Here is a 15,145-nt window from a genome sequence, read left to right as displayed (position 1 = left end):
CGTTGTACTCACCAGGCTGGTGGGAGTCCCTCACGCACTCTCCAAGCCCTGCACTCCCCACCTGGATGGAATTGATGGGCCCCTGAGCTGGGTGGGCAATGATCTTAATGTTCTGACTTTTAGCAGCTCCACCAAGCCATTGCCCTGCATTTAGAGAGCTCGCTGAATATTTTCTCAGAAATTAAATACACAGATTTCCCGGGCATGGTTATTTTGCCCAGGAATTTCCGCCTTTCTCCACACCCCGAACTTGTAACTGAAGAAAGGGGAAAGAAAGCCAGAACATAGCCTTTAATGTGATCTCTACTCTAGCATTTACCATTCCTGTCGGGCGCCTCCCCGTCTTGCCCCTTCCCCAACCACTCCTTTCTCAGGCCAAGTGACTGCCCCAAAAGAGCAAACTTAGGAGGATGACAGTCCATTGAGAGAAGTGAAGATGTTCCCCACAGTCATAAAAACGTGTGAATATGGTTCTAAATCATCCTCCAGGATGCTGGGAGCACAGTCTGACCCCTCTGCCCCATTTCCCCACAAGAATGCTGAGAGGAGGACGGGAGTCCTCCGTCCCCTCCCTCCCCACCAAAGTTCTGCCTCTCAGATGGAAACTTACAGCAGCTGGCGGCTCAGCCCAACTCCAGCCCCAATAGAGGGACATATTTGTGGGCAAGGGACTTCCAAGTCTTTGTCTAAGCAGATGTTTGGCTTGTGGGCTCGGCAGGCGGGCTGGCTGGCTTTCCTGCCAGCTCCACTTGGGAATTTGAAACTGCCACTCCTCCCCACTTAGTGAGCCCCATCTGAGCTGGAGGACAGGAGGGTAAGAGGCCCAGAGACAAACCTGGGGTCATTCACCCAGAGGAATCCCTGCTCCCCACAGTCCCACCACCCGTGGCTCAGGCATCATGGGCAGGGGCCTGGGGGCAACTGCAAAATCACTATGGTTACCAGCTTCTCGACATCTGCTTGCCTCTTGCTTTGCAGTGGAGATACTTTAGTGACTTTCAGGGAGATCTTTTTTTTTTTCCAAAGAAACTTCCCTTTCTCCCACTTTTTATACTATAAATACTTTCCCATGTTGCCACATGGCCTTCATGAGCTTTTTTTTTTTGAGTGGGCTGCATATTATTCCATTGACTAAAACAGGAATTGGTAAACTTTTTCTGTACAGGGCATGTAGTGAATATTGAAGGTTTTTCAGGCCACATGGTCTCTGTCACAACTAATTACCAGAGCTCTTGAAGCACTAAAGCTGCCATAGGCAATATCTAAACAGATGATCGTGGCTGTGTTCCAATCAGACTGTATTTACAAAAACAGGTGGTAGGCTGGATTTGGCCCACAGATGGATGAGGTTTCCTGACCCCTGAACTAGAAGAATCATAAAGAATGGTTTTAACTTTTTATTAATCTCTTTGGTTTTACTCAATTTTGTTTTGCTAACATGGGTTAAGTGATGACGATGATGTTGATGCTGTCATCTCCCATTCATTGACTACCTAGGTTGTGCCAGGCGCTGTGCCAGAGATTTTGCATGTTGTTTTACTTAATCCTAAGAACTATCCTACAAAGTATATCGTCCTCCTTTTTACAGACAAGGGAATTAAGAGACACTCTTAACAAAGTTAAACAGTGTTTTCAAACTTCAGGTCACAATCCATCAGTAGGTAATACATCAATTTAGTGGATTACAACCAGAATATTTTTAACTGAAAAGGGGAGAGTGTTTCAGGAGTAGTAAATATTTTTCTAGAAAGCTTTTTTTTTTTTCAGGAGTGTGTGTGTGTGTTAGATCAGGACATGAAATGTATTTCCCACTGTGGATCACAGACAAAAACAAAAATTTCAAAAAACAAAGCTAAGGAAATTGTCTAGTCACCTAGATGGTGAGTAGTTAATGCAAAACTAGGATCCAGACCTGCCTCACTCCAAACCTGACACAGACTCTAATTAACAGATGCTCCCATCTCCGGCGCATCCACACAGTTCTAAACCCCGGGCAAGGCCATTGCAGTGGGAGTGAACACATCTGAGACTCTGTCCCTGCTCAGCTGTGGGCCAAGCAGCATCTTTTTGCAAGGAGCCAGTCCTTGGGCCCATGCTTGTCAGAGCTGGATTTGAGAACAACCCACACTGATGTTCTCTTATACCTGTAGCATTTATGAAGACTTTCCATCTCCCTCACTTCATCACATAACCAGGGAGGGAAATTCAGTTAGAAATGTTTAATATTTTGCCTTGCTTGGCAGAGAGACCCATAATGGATAACCTGCCCCAAGAAGAAACGTAAGGTGAAGGGATCAGTTAACAGTAGTGACCACCAACATCAGGGTAAGACATTTCCTATGAGCCAGGGCCTGCTTCTGTGTGCTACAGATGAGACAACTGAGGTTCAGAGGGTTGGATGATTTGTCCAAGAGCTTCACCAGTGATGAAACCATGGCATGAACCATGTTCCAAAGCACATGACCCAAACCGTTGCCCACCCACCCTGCACATTCTGCACCATAGGGAGCCTTGGGAAGACTATACAGTGTGGGGAAACAGAACTTAAGAGAGCTAAGGATGCCAGAAATGATGTTAGACTACAAAAGAAAGAAACACACCCATAAAAACCTCTGGGATACATGAGGCTGCAAAGCAAAGATGGTAAATAGTCACCATAAGAGGAAATGGGGAGATGCTGTTTACAAAATAAATTATTGAGTATTTGTGTTGGAAAGAACTCAGTGCCTGAATTCAAGGCCCTTGTGTTAATATTTACTGTATTGTAGTAGTGAGATTTCCACGAGGCATTCTGGGTTTAGACTGGGTAGGCCTTTGGATGAGGGCCTTTCAGAGGAAAACAACACAATTCAGACAGAATTTCTGGCAAACCCGAGACAGAGATTATTGCTGATTTAGAGCCTTCTCCATATCTGCTGATCCCTCTCTGAAGGCCAACACAGTTCATTCCTCAGAGACAGTTCTTCAGCTGAGTAACCCTTGGCCACTGTCCCGAGTCTGCTGTTGCCTAAAACACTTTGTGTCTTGGTTACTCCCATTTCAGAAACCTTAATAATTCTGCATGTACACATTTGATGTTTCCATCACCTAGGGCCGCATATCAAAGCATCCCAAGGCGTATGGCTGAAACCAACATCTATTTTGCTCACAAATCACCATTTTGGCAGGGTTCAGTGGGGACAGCTTGTCTCTGTCCATTCGCTGTCATTTGGAGGAGCTTGCAGGCAAGAGGCTGGAATCACCTGAAACTCGTTCACTCATATGTTTGGGCTAGAGGCTGGGAAGACACACACAGCTGGGACCCTCCCTTGACCTCTGCAAGGTCTCTCCACGTGGTTGCTCTCAGATGGAAGCTTCGGGATACCAAGACTTGTTTCCTGTCAGCTGAAGGCTCCCAAGGTGTGTGTACTGAGAGAGAGAGCCCAGGGAAAAATATTGCCTTTATTACTACCCTGGGAGCTGCATAGCATCACTTCATCCATGTTCTGTTCTATAGAATCGAGTCACTAAGGTGGGACTGTATTCATGGAAAAGAAATTAAATTCCACGTTGGTTGGAAGGGTATCCAAGAAATTTGCCAACATAGCTTAAACACACCATGGCTGAGGGAACCCCACAACCCTGCAGGGTCTTAACTTTTCAGCAGCTGAATCTAAAATGTTCCTCAGCTTTCTTGAGGCAGGTGTTTACAAATTGCAAAGACCCCAATATTCAAAATCTTTCATTTCAATTAAGAATCTTGTGCCATTAGAATAAGGAACAAGGCAACACTTTATTGGCATGGGGAGAAACTTCCCATTTGTTCTACTTCTGAAAGGTTTGTTTCACACATCCTCTACCCAGGTGGGAAATAGTCTCCAAACAAGGTCACATGACAGATGTTGGAAGTGTTCTCATGAGCAAACTCCAATCTTAGATAGTTGGGAACATGAACAAGAAACAACTGATATGCTAATTATAAAGTATTCTTCTCCATGCCTTTTACCATAGTCCCAAAGAACTTTCATTTGACCATACTAGCTCCTTAATAGGGGAAGTAGCCTGAGAATGGCCTTATTGGCCTTTCTTAAAAATAGTGTTAAATTTAAACATCCCAGGAATTCAAATGAGCCTTTGTTATAACTGAACTGAATTGGTGATATCAGTTTTGCTGAGCTTATGTATAAAGTTATTTTTAAACAGTCTATAACAGCGGTTCTCAAAGAGTGGCCCCGACCACACCAGCATCCCCTAGGAATTTGCAAATTGTTGTGCCCCACCCCAGATCTACTGTATCAGACACTGTGGGAAGGTGGTGGCAAGGGTGGGGGAGCAGAGATATGTTTTAACCAGCCGTCTAGGGGATACTGAGGCAGGCTCAACCCTGAGAACCACATCAGGGTGCCTGCCAGTGCTCCCCAGACCAATCCAGGTGTATTTCTATCCCTCTCCCTTCCCCTACTTTCATGTCAATTCACATTTGGTAATGTGGAGTGGGGAGCCCCACTGACATATCATGGTGTTACCCGATGGGGTGTAGTTTGGTGAACTGATACGAAGTCCCTTTTGTGTGGGAGGGAAAGAGCTGGAAATTTCATTCTGTAGAACTGAGAAGCCAGACAGACAACTCACTTTGTATTCAGACAGCCCTGGCCAAAGAGTTTACAGTTCCCAGCTCTGTAGGAGGGAGGGTGAAAATAAGTAGACAGTAGACTGTCTCCAGGGGCAGGATCAGATATGGGGAGGAGCAGGTCCTCTAAGCAGAGGATGAGTGGAGCTGAGTCTGGAGCAGTGGCAAATGATGAAAAACTCACACGACTCGATTCTCTGGCCTTGCACAGATAGAGAGAACTGACAGGGGATAAAACAGAGCTCATCAGTGGCAGGAATGACCTCCTGCTAGTCTACATGCCCTTGGTATCATGGAAGGAAATCCAGGCTTCCAAACCTGCCTTCAACATGTCTTTGTCATTTTAGGAAAGTGATTTAATCCCTCCGGGCTTTACATTTCTAGCCTGCAAGGTGGATAGAGGTAAGGAATAGACGAGATTTTAGCAAATCATTATTGAGCCCTTAGAAAGTCCAAAAACTCCGTTATGTCATTTAACCCACACCACAATCCTATGATGTTGCTATCATTATAATCGCCATTTAAACAGGTGAAAAAACAGAGGCACAGATAAGTTAGTTCATTTGCCCAAGGTCACACAGCTATGAACCCAGGCAGCCTGACTTGGTATCTCCCCTCTCAGCCACCTGTTGCAATTTAGAAATTGCAAACCTCGCTACAAAAGATTGTGGGAGAGACTAAGTTTGTGCAGAGAAAGGGCCAGGATGATGAGACCCAAGTAGGCTGGGCATTCTGACTCTCAGCTGCTAGCTTGTTTCTGGTGGCTGAGGGACCACCAGATGATAGATCCAGGATATCCTCAGATCTCTCATCCTTTGAGATGACTGGGTTAAGGACACAGAAAATGGCTCAGAGGCAAGAAGAGCACATTTCATCCTGACACATGTTGAGAGGGCTCCTTACCCAGGCATCTTGTTTTCATAGAGTGATAGTGACACTGTTTGCTTAAAAGGGCCGGCTACTGGTAGAAACCGGGCCAAGAGCCAGGGATGCTAGGGAGAACAGTGAGGGATGAAACACTCCTCCAAGAGGGGCTTCACAAAGCGCTTTCCAACAGATGAGAAGGTTGCCAGCAAGCCCTGTGAACAAGAATTTTCCTTCCTTCCTTCATACTGCTGCCAGAATATCTCCCTACAGTGCAAATTAAAGCCTTGAACTCCTCATCTCAAGAACCAGTAATGGGTTAGGTGCAGTGGCTCATGCCTGTAATCCCAGCACTTTAGGAGGCCAAGGTGGGAGAATCCCTTGAGCTCAGGAGTTCAAGACCAGTCTGGGTAACGTAGTGGGACCCCGTCTCTACAAAAAATGTAAATATTTTTAAAATGTCTTAAAAAGAACCAGTCGTGGCTCCCCATTGCCTCCAGAGTGAAGTCCCAACCCATAACCTGGGTTCAAAGTCACCCATGATCACCCTAAACTGCCTTTTGGACCTGATATCCCCCTTCTTCCTTCAGTATATCATCAGGGTGCCTGCCAGTGCTCCCCAGACCAATCCAGGTGCATTTCTATCCCTCTCCCTTCCCCTACTTTCATGTCAATTCCCATTTGGTAATGTGGAGTGGGGAGCCCCACTGATATATCATGGTGTTACCCGATGGGGTGTAGTTTGGTGAACTGACACAAAGTCCCTTTTGCGTGAGAAGGAAAGAGTGGAAATTTCATTCTGTAGAACTGAGAAGCCAGACAGACAACTCACTTTGTATTCAGACAGCCCTGGCCAAAGAGTTTACAGTTCCCAGCTCTGCAGGAGGGAGGGTGAAAATAAGTAGACGATGATTGGTCACTGGTTTTTTGTCTAGACCCCCGATGGGCTCCAGGCCAGCTGAATCTCAATCATGTGAAGAGGAACAGGATTTTCATTTGGACGAAAAACTCACACCCTTCATTCTTGGGGGCATAACTGAAACCACAAATCTAGCATGTTCTAAGGAACATTATCAGGCACAGTCAGGATCCAGTTCAAGATATATCCAGTTAACCAAACACATTCCTTATGTAGGCAGTCATTCAAGACCTCCTATGCTCAGAAACTGCTATCAGTACATGGACATTCTTTGTTATTCAGTGTTTTTTTTTCTAATTTTCACCATGTTAATGTTTATTTCCTCTCCAATATATAAAAAGTATATTAAGTATGCTATCAAAGTATATAAGTTAAGAATAGTAAGTGTGCAGACTCTTATACGCTTCCCTGTTTTCACATGGCAAAACAATAAATATTTCTATTTTGGCTGAAACATAGTTGATACTAAGTTTAAATTAGCATCTAAAGCCAGGGTCAGCAAACACTTTCTGTGGACGGCCAGGTGGTAAATATTTTAGGAGATGTGAGCCAAGAGCCAAAATTGCAATATCATGTGGGCACTTTATGTAACAAGAGAGAAAACAACTTTCCTTGGGTTTTTTTAATGAAATTCAAAAGATAATAATAATAATTGAGCACAGGGGTTTTTTTCAATATAGGTCTACTAATAACAAAAGTAGAATTCTTTCTTGAGAGAAAACATTTCACTGAATTGGAGGGCAAACGTAAAATCCAGTCTTCATTCTCATGGGGCTTGCAAGAACAGACAGTGGCCGGGTTTGGCCACGGGCCGTAGCTTACTGACGCCGGATCTCAAGGCCACATGATGGAGTAGAAAGAACTTTGGCTTTGGAGCCAGGTTTGGCCTCTGTTCACATCCTAGCTTTGCCTCCCATCAGCTGTGCATTACTGAGCAAATCACTGAATCTCCCTGAACTTTAGTTTTGCCATTTCTAGGAGAGAAGATAATGATTTTCTGAATAGAAAATAACTCTAGAAGGAGAAATAACTCTCTTGGGTTTATGTAAGGGGTAATAGTAACAAGAGCAAAGTCCTGAGCACAGTGCTGGATGCAGACACGCCGTAGGGACATGACAGACATTGTCGTCTCCATCATCATTATCGGGGCTTACAGCAGCAGGGGATAACTCTAAAATGGCTCAAAAGATTGCGTGGATTGAGAATGTCAAGCTCCCATTCTTTAGAGGATTAGAATGGGCAAGTTATAAATGTGCAATGGATGGATACCTGAATGAACCAGTGAATGACTGAACATTTGGCAACTTTCGCTGCTCCTGGGAACTGGCATAAGACAGAAATCTAGAGCTCTCACAGAGAACTTCTCCCAGGCACACTCACCCTCTCCACAAAGCCCTAATCCTAACTGAAGCTGAGGAACAACATGAGTTGAGGTCCACCTTGTCATGATTTCTGAGCAGGCCAGTGAAAATGTTACTGGCAGTAAAAGACAGATGAAGGAGCCCCACATGGAAAGAGAATGACAAGCAGCCAGGCACTGGCTGCCTTAACTGCTGAGAAGCCCTGTAGGGAAGCTGCTTCTCACCTTTAGCCATTGGGCATGCTGCTCCTTTGCCATGCCAGAATGCATGCTCCTGGGAGCCCTCCTAGCCCTTCAGACAATTCCCTGAGTTTAGTCTCCCCACCCGACCCAGCTCAGTTCCCATAGAAAGTCACAGAGCCAAAGGCGGCAGTTTGAATCCCAGCTTGTTTCTTGGCTGTGCCCCCCTTCACAAGCTCTTTTGTCTCCTTGGGCCTCGCTGGTCTTATCTATAAAATGAGTGCATTTCCTATATACCTGCATCTCCTACCCAGAGGACTGCTGTGAGGTAGATAGGAATGTGGTTGATCCCTAGCCCCTTATCCCTCAGAGAGGCCTCTCCTGCTAAGGTGGTCCCTGCCATCCACCCCACAGTCACTCTCCATTCCCTTACCCTGTGATTGTTTTCCTAGTATTTATCACACTGCATGATTATCTCATCAGTTTGTTTATATATTTATTTTCTGCCTCCGTACACACACAGCCCCAGTTTCCCTGAAGACTGTGGCATTATATGCCTGGGTCTCTGCTGTATCCCCAGCATCTAGTCCAGGGCCTAGCACACAGTAGATGCTCAGTAAACAGGGATGAGCCCCTGAAAGGCAAGAGTGTTTTGAAAGCTCCCAAGAACTTTCCACAACTGTCTCTGGAGCCCAACTCTCTGCTGCACTTAGTCTAAACCTGTCTCTAAGGTGCAGACAGATGCATCATCTGCTAGTGTCTTCCACATTCATCTGTTGTCCCCTAAGTAGGAAGTATGAGGTTGGAGGGCAGAGGTTTCCAAATATTCATTGTTGATCTACTATGTGCCTGGCACTGAGGAGATGTGAAAGCAAGCATAGTTGAATGTGGCTCCTGCTCCCAAGGTACTTCCATCTAGTGTAGAAAGAACACGTATCAAATAACCATACAGAGAAAGGTAAGCAGAGAAGCTTTAGTATGGACTTAATTGCCCATGGAAGGAGGTCAGAGAAGATTTCCCAGAACAAAAGATCTTTAAGTCTGAGTTCTGAAGAATGAAAGGGAGTGAATCAAGCAAATAGGAATGGGAACAATGTACCAGACATCCTGAACAGCAAGGGGAAAGGCCTCATGGCAGGGTGGAGCATTCCTTCATTCAACAACTATTGATGGGGAATTTATGTGTGCGGGGCCCAGTAGAGGGTCCTGGGTCAGAGCAGCAACCAAGCAGCCTCTCTCTGCCCTCTGCAGCTAGCCACTTAGTGGAGGGAACAGATATAAATTAGGTAATTCCATAGGTATTTTAAAAATAATGTTAGCTAACATGCATGGAGTCCTTTTGGGGGGTCTGCCAAAATCATGCATGGGTTCCAAATAACATGTAGATACTTGGCCCTGGAGGAGATGGAGCACTCTTTAAACATGGTGAGCTTAGTGATTTCCTTCCAAAGAGGATAGTATGGAAAGGCAGAGAAGAGTCACTTTACAGTGGAGAATCTGACAAACACTGCCTCCACCAGAAGGTCAAGATCAACCCCAATGGTGACGAGTGAGGGCGACAGTACGTACCCTTGGTAGGATGTGATGAGAGGAGCAGTTTGCCTCGTGATCTTCCTCCCAATGTAGTCATCATAGTAACATCAGACAAATCCCAACCGAGGCACATTTTACAAAACACCTGACCAGTACTCCTCAAAACTGTCATGGTGGCCAAAAACAAAGTCTGAGAAACTGTCCCAGCCAGGAGGAGCCTCAGGAGACATGACAATTAAATGTAATGTGGGATCCTGGAATAGAAAAAGGACATTGGGTAAAGTTTATGAACACCTGAATAAAGTCTGGACTTTAGTTAATAATAGCATATCAATATTGGTTAATTAATTATGACAAATATACCTTATTAATGTAAGATGTTAAGAACTCAAGAAACTGAGTGTGGACTATATAGAAATTCTCTAATGTTTTTGCAATTTTTCTGTAACTCTATAACTACTCAATTATTATTATTATTATTGTTGTTGTTGTTGTTGTTGTTGTTGTTATTTGAGACAAGGTCTCACTCTGTCACCCAGGCCAGAATGCAGTGGCACGATCATAGCTCACTGCAGCCTCAAACTCCTGGGCTCCAGCAGTCCTCCCGCCTCAGCCTTCTGAGTAGCTGGGATTACAGATGAGCACCACCAAAATTGGCTAATTTTTAATTTTTTTTGGTTGAGATGGGGTCTTGCTGTGTCACCCAGACTGGTGTCAAAATCCTGGCCTCAAATGATCCTCCTACCTCAGGTTCCCAAAGTGCTAGAATTAAAGGCATAAGCCACCACTTCTAGCCAAAAATATTACTTATTAAATATTATTTAAAACTATTCATGCATGGGTAAAAGATCCATTCAACGTGCAAGGTAAACAAACAGGTTTTAATGTAACCAAGTATGAAAGATTCATTGATGTGCTTTCAGATTTCACACTGCAACTAACTTGAGAAACTATCCTCTGTCAAATTTTAATATAATATCAAAGAAGAATATCCACAGTTATCTGGAAGGGCTTTTAAAATACATCTCCCTCCTTTTTCCAACTTTATGTCAGTGTGAGTTGAGATTTTCTTCATATATTTCAACCAAAACAACAGCATGCAAAAGATGGGCTGCAGAAGCAGTTATGGGAATCCAGCAGTCTTCTGCAAGTCATTGAAGAGATTTGCAAAAATGTAAAACAATGTCTTAAAATTTTCTTCTCACTACTTTTTTTGTTTTGAAACATATAGTTATTTTAGTAACAAATATGTATGTTAATGTATTACAGGTTTAGTATTGTCATTTTTAAACAAAAAAATAAATATTTAAATTGTTCTCAGTTTTAATTTCTCTTATGGTAAATATCAATAGCTATTACCCACATGAACAAAAACTCTGTGGGGGTCTTGATAATTTTTAAGAGTATAAAGGGTACTGTGACCAAACAATTTGGGAATCACTGTGCTAAATAAATAACTTTATTTAGTCCTCATGAATAGCCTGTTAGGTAAGCAATATTATTGTGCCGCTTTGCAGATGACAAAACTGAGGCATGGAGAGGTATAGTGACTTGCCCAAGGTTACCCAGGAAGTAGAGAGACTGGAGCTGGAATTCGAACCCATGTCACTGTGCTCTCCTGACTTCCTTGTCTCCTGTGGTCCTTCCCCATCGTTCCAGGTCTGCGAGCTCTGCAAGGGAGTGGCCCCTACTGACAGCCCCGTGGTCTACTCGGACAGGGCAGGTTACAGCAAGCAGTGGCACCCCACCTGCTTTGTGTGTGCCAAGTGCTCCGAGCCGCTGGTGGACCTCATCTACTTCTGGAAGGATGGTGCACCCTGGTGCGGTCGCCATTACTGCGAGAGTCTGCGGCCCCGGTGCTCTGGCTGCGATGAGGTGGGAGATAGTGGCTAGATGGATTGGGGGGCTTGAGGGACACTGCTGAGGGTAAGAGCCCAGAGGCCAAGAGGAGTATGGCTTTGTGGATGATGTGTTCTACAGATTGGGAAACTGAAGTCAGGCCTCACTGCATGCTCTCAACCTTCATTTTCTCATCTGCAAAATGAGGCAGAAAACCATGGGATTGTTGGGAGGGGTCAGGCACAGTGCCCGTAAATCTTGTCCTCGGCATAATACCTAGCACTTAGTAAGTACTCAGAACATACCAGGGTGAACCAGGAGGCATTGCCCATGTTCAAACCTGTATCTGCATCTGTTGTTATTATTATAGTCATGTGGCTACCTAACTCCAGAGCCTCAGTTGAGCCTCAGTTTTACTACTTATGAAATAGGGATGAGACCAGCACCCATCCCATAGAGTGGCTATGAGGATAAATGAGATAATGCATGAAAATGCTTGCCACAGGGCCTGACCTAGGAACTTATACATGGTAGCAGCTCTTAGTCTTAACGATAATATACTATAACATAATATGAGATTTAACATTAATGTGACACGATACAATACGATATGATAGAGATGCTATGAAAGGGATTCAAGTCTCTCAAACTGGTTTGACGAAAGTAACTCTCAGGTGTATTAACAATGACAATACTAATTATGATCATAGTAAGTACTGTTTGCATGCCTTTGGTTGCAGGCAATATACTGACTTCATCTTTGGCAAGTATGAAGGTTAGAAATGCCTTCTTTATATTGAACCAACACCTATTTTCTACCACCTTCTATGAATTGGTCACCACATGAAGTTAAGACCCTGTAGTTCTCTTACCTAATAACTCTGTTATTAAGTGATATTAAGAAGGAAAAGAACTGTCACAGGCCTGCCCTGGAGCCTAATTTTTGAGGTGACAACAGTATATGCACAATAACAATTCTCCATCATTTATTAGGAGCTTACAGTGGGTCAGTAATTTGCTGCATACTTTATGTACAACATGCCATTTATATCACAACAATCCTTTAGGGAGAGATAAGCATGATTTTTTCTCATTTCATATTTAAGAAAAGTTCAGCTCTGAAAGGTCAATGCTAATCAGATATCCCTGACTTTGTGTCAGTCAACATTCTAAGCCTTTCATATGTAGTTGGCCATTTGGAAATCATGGAACTTTATGGTATGGAAAGTATTTGTATCCCCATTTTACAGATGTGGAAGCTGAGGCACAGGACGATTAAGTAATTTGCCCAAAGTCACAAAGCTGGTAGATGTCTTAAGTGAAAACTCATACCCAGTTCCTGTTTGACTCCAATACTAGAAGGCCCATTAAACATTATGCTCCTCTGCACTTCCTGAGCCTTAGGGGATCCTTACCGTGTGTCTATTCCAAGAGTCACTTCGTTCCAAGCCCAAGTGACTCACTGTACTCTTGCTCTTGATGATTGGCCATTGGCAGCTTATCTTTCCCTAAGCTTTCTTCACCAGGGTGTGTAATCCCACCTTGGAACTAAACTTTAGATTTGGCCCAAAAAGTATCACAGATGCTAGATAAGTAAAACCTGCGTGTGGTGGAGGAATTTTTTTTTATTCCATCTGAGAAGCTAAGATACAACCACAACCTTCACCAAATACAATCCTTACTGCCTCAAATTTATGCCAGATTTTTCCACTAAGGCTTTTAAAGGTTAAAACAAGAATAGGATGGGATGAACCACCACCCTATAACTTGTCCTAGATATACCATCTCTACCTAGGGACAGAAACTGAGTCATGCATTTCTCCTGCTTCCCTCCCCAGATAATATTCTCTGAGGACTACCAGCGTGTGGAAGATCTGGCCTGGCACCGGAAGCACTTTGTCTGTGAGGGCTGTGAGCAGCTGCTGAGTGGCCGGGCGTACATTGTCACTAAGGGTCAGCTTCTGTGCCCAACTTGCAGCAAGTCCAAACGCTCCTGAAGGGCTGCCCACTCACAGCCAGAATCCACAGGATCCCACTGAGAAGGAGAACCAGGTGTGCTGAGACCATCCTAAGGGGCCGACATGACAGCAAGCAAGTGACATAAACAGTGATTTGCTTTTCAGTGAGAATATATATATCATATGTTATATATATTCTAGGATGATATATATATTCTAGGTTGGGTGGTGATAGATCCTTGAGGGTCAGTAGTTTCAAAACCATAAATATTCTAAATCCTAGGATGGAGTTCCTTTTCTTTCTGTTGTTTCCCAGCTACAACCAACTAAAGACACAAATGGCATTCTGCAAGGGGACTCTGGGAGGAGTTTTCCAGAATGCAATTCCGTGTGAGCAAATCGCATAGCTGTAGAATGTGCGTGCTTTTTTGTGGACACAGGAGCTCCTCCAGGAGCAGGCTGGGATCCCAACTATCGCTTGTTGCCTCTTTTCAAGTGGAATTTGAATTTTAAATAAACAACATTTTTGGCATGATAAACATATCAATAAAAGTTTTGTGAATTCCACATACACCCTTATCTAATTATTTACACCATGGCAGTGATTCTGCAACATCTGTTTAACCCCACGACCCTGAATGCCAGTACTGGCAGAAAATATGGTAAAATACTAATGAGCCTCTCTATCAATGTATCTCATCAGACTTCCACTGGGAGTGTAGGCTTTGGGACAGAACCCCGCCCCATCTACCTATTCGAGATACTCCCAGATCACTAATGTAACAAAGGTGTCATGGTTTATGGTACACTAAAAAGTGGCCTGCTGGGAACCAATGAGCTTCTCTTTAGCCCGGTACCTGACTCAGCTGCCCTCAGAGCCCAGGCAGATCGTGAATGAACCCCTCTGGGAATAAGACCAGTACTGGGGAGCCGCTGAACAGGGGCCACCTAAGCTCCAGCAATGGGTGCCACATGGGACGTGGTGACTAATGTGGGCAGATCTTTAAAAATACAGCACTTTTTCAAATGCCAAAATAATGGGAAATAAAATTTTTTTCAATAAAAATCTAAAAAATTAATGCCACTTTTTTGAGAAATCTCAATTTTTAATGTTGCCAACAAAACACTGAATGAGTTAAGTAGACTAGGTCTTTGGGCCAAATTGTATCTCCATTTTATGGTCTCTCTGAACATTTTCAGCTCTTAAATTAATTTCTTTCCCACAATTTCTAAGAAAAACATGTTTTTTTCTACTGGGAGTATAAGGATGAAAAAGACACAAGTCGTCGGAGCTTACAGTCTGGTCGCCAGTGGTTTTCTTTCTGGAACTTCCTCATCTGCTGCCAGGTTTCTTTAACCTCACCATCCAAATTTTGCTCTGACCATCTTGTACCTAGAAAACCCCCATTTGTGTGCTTTATAAGTTTCACCAAAGCCATTGCTATATCCTCCCAAGGCAGTGGTGTTCTGCTCCCAGCTGCTTTCTCTAGTCACCCTCAGTTTCCTAGTTATGTTCATTTTCTCAAAGATAAGTTTCAAGTGTGTCATTTCCTTCACTCAATCTCCATAGCTCTTCATTGCCTGCCAAGTCAACAACCAAGTCCTCATGGACATTTGAATCCTTCCAAAACTTGGCTTTGTTGTCTTTCTGGCCTTGGAGCCCTTTATTTCCCTAGATTTCCAGTTCCCTATTCTTCCTAAGCATGCAGAAGCTCCCTCTGATCAAGGGAGCTTCCCTTTGCCTTTGCTAGTTGAGGACTGGCTACCTGAAGACCAACTCTGGCTGTTGAAATTCTATTCATCCTATAAGGTGCTTCTCAAGCATAACCTGCTTCTCTGGCACTTTCGTGAAGCACTGGTGAAATACTCACCAATTCATCAGT

At 43.9% G+C, this 15,145-nt stretch overlaps 1 protein-coding gene across 3 annotated transcripts in view; it reads left to right on the top strand.

Moving 5' to 3' along the window:
* LMCD1 (LIM and cysteine rich domains 1) overlaps positions 1-14,335 on the top strand; it is a 67,657-nt gene extending 53,322 nt beyond the window's left edge. For 2 of the 3 annotated variants that reach the window (XM_025375812.1, XM_025375814.1), the window contains exons 4-5: positions 11,125-11,340; positions 13,143-14,335. In XM_025375812.1, coding sequence (XP_025231597.1) covers positions 11,125-11,340; positions 13,143-13,301 — 375 coding nt within the window. In that variant the 3' untranslated portion in view covers positions 13,302-14,335. The remainder of the gene's footprint in view (positions 1-11,124; positions 11,341-13,142) is intronic. The other variant, XM_025375811.1, reaches the window with a different exon arrangement.
* Positions 14,336-15,145: the final 810 nt, after the last annotated feature.

The sequence above is a fragment of the Theropithecus gelada genome, chromosome 2 (genome assembly GCF_003255815.1).
Source record: "Theropithecus gelada isolate Dixy chromosome 2, Tgel_1.0, whole genome shotgun sequence".
Classification (NCBI taxonomy): domain Eukaryota; kingdom Metazoa; phylum Chordata; class Mammalia; order Primates; family Cercopithecidae; genus Theropithecus; species Theropithecus gelada.
Note: the sequence above shows the minus strand (reverse complement) of the source record. Positions and strands in the feature narration are given on the sequence as shown.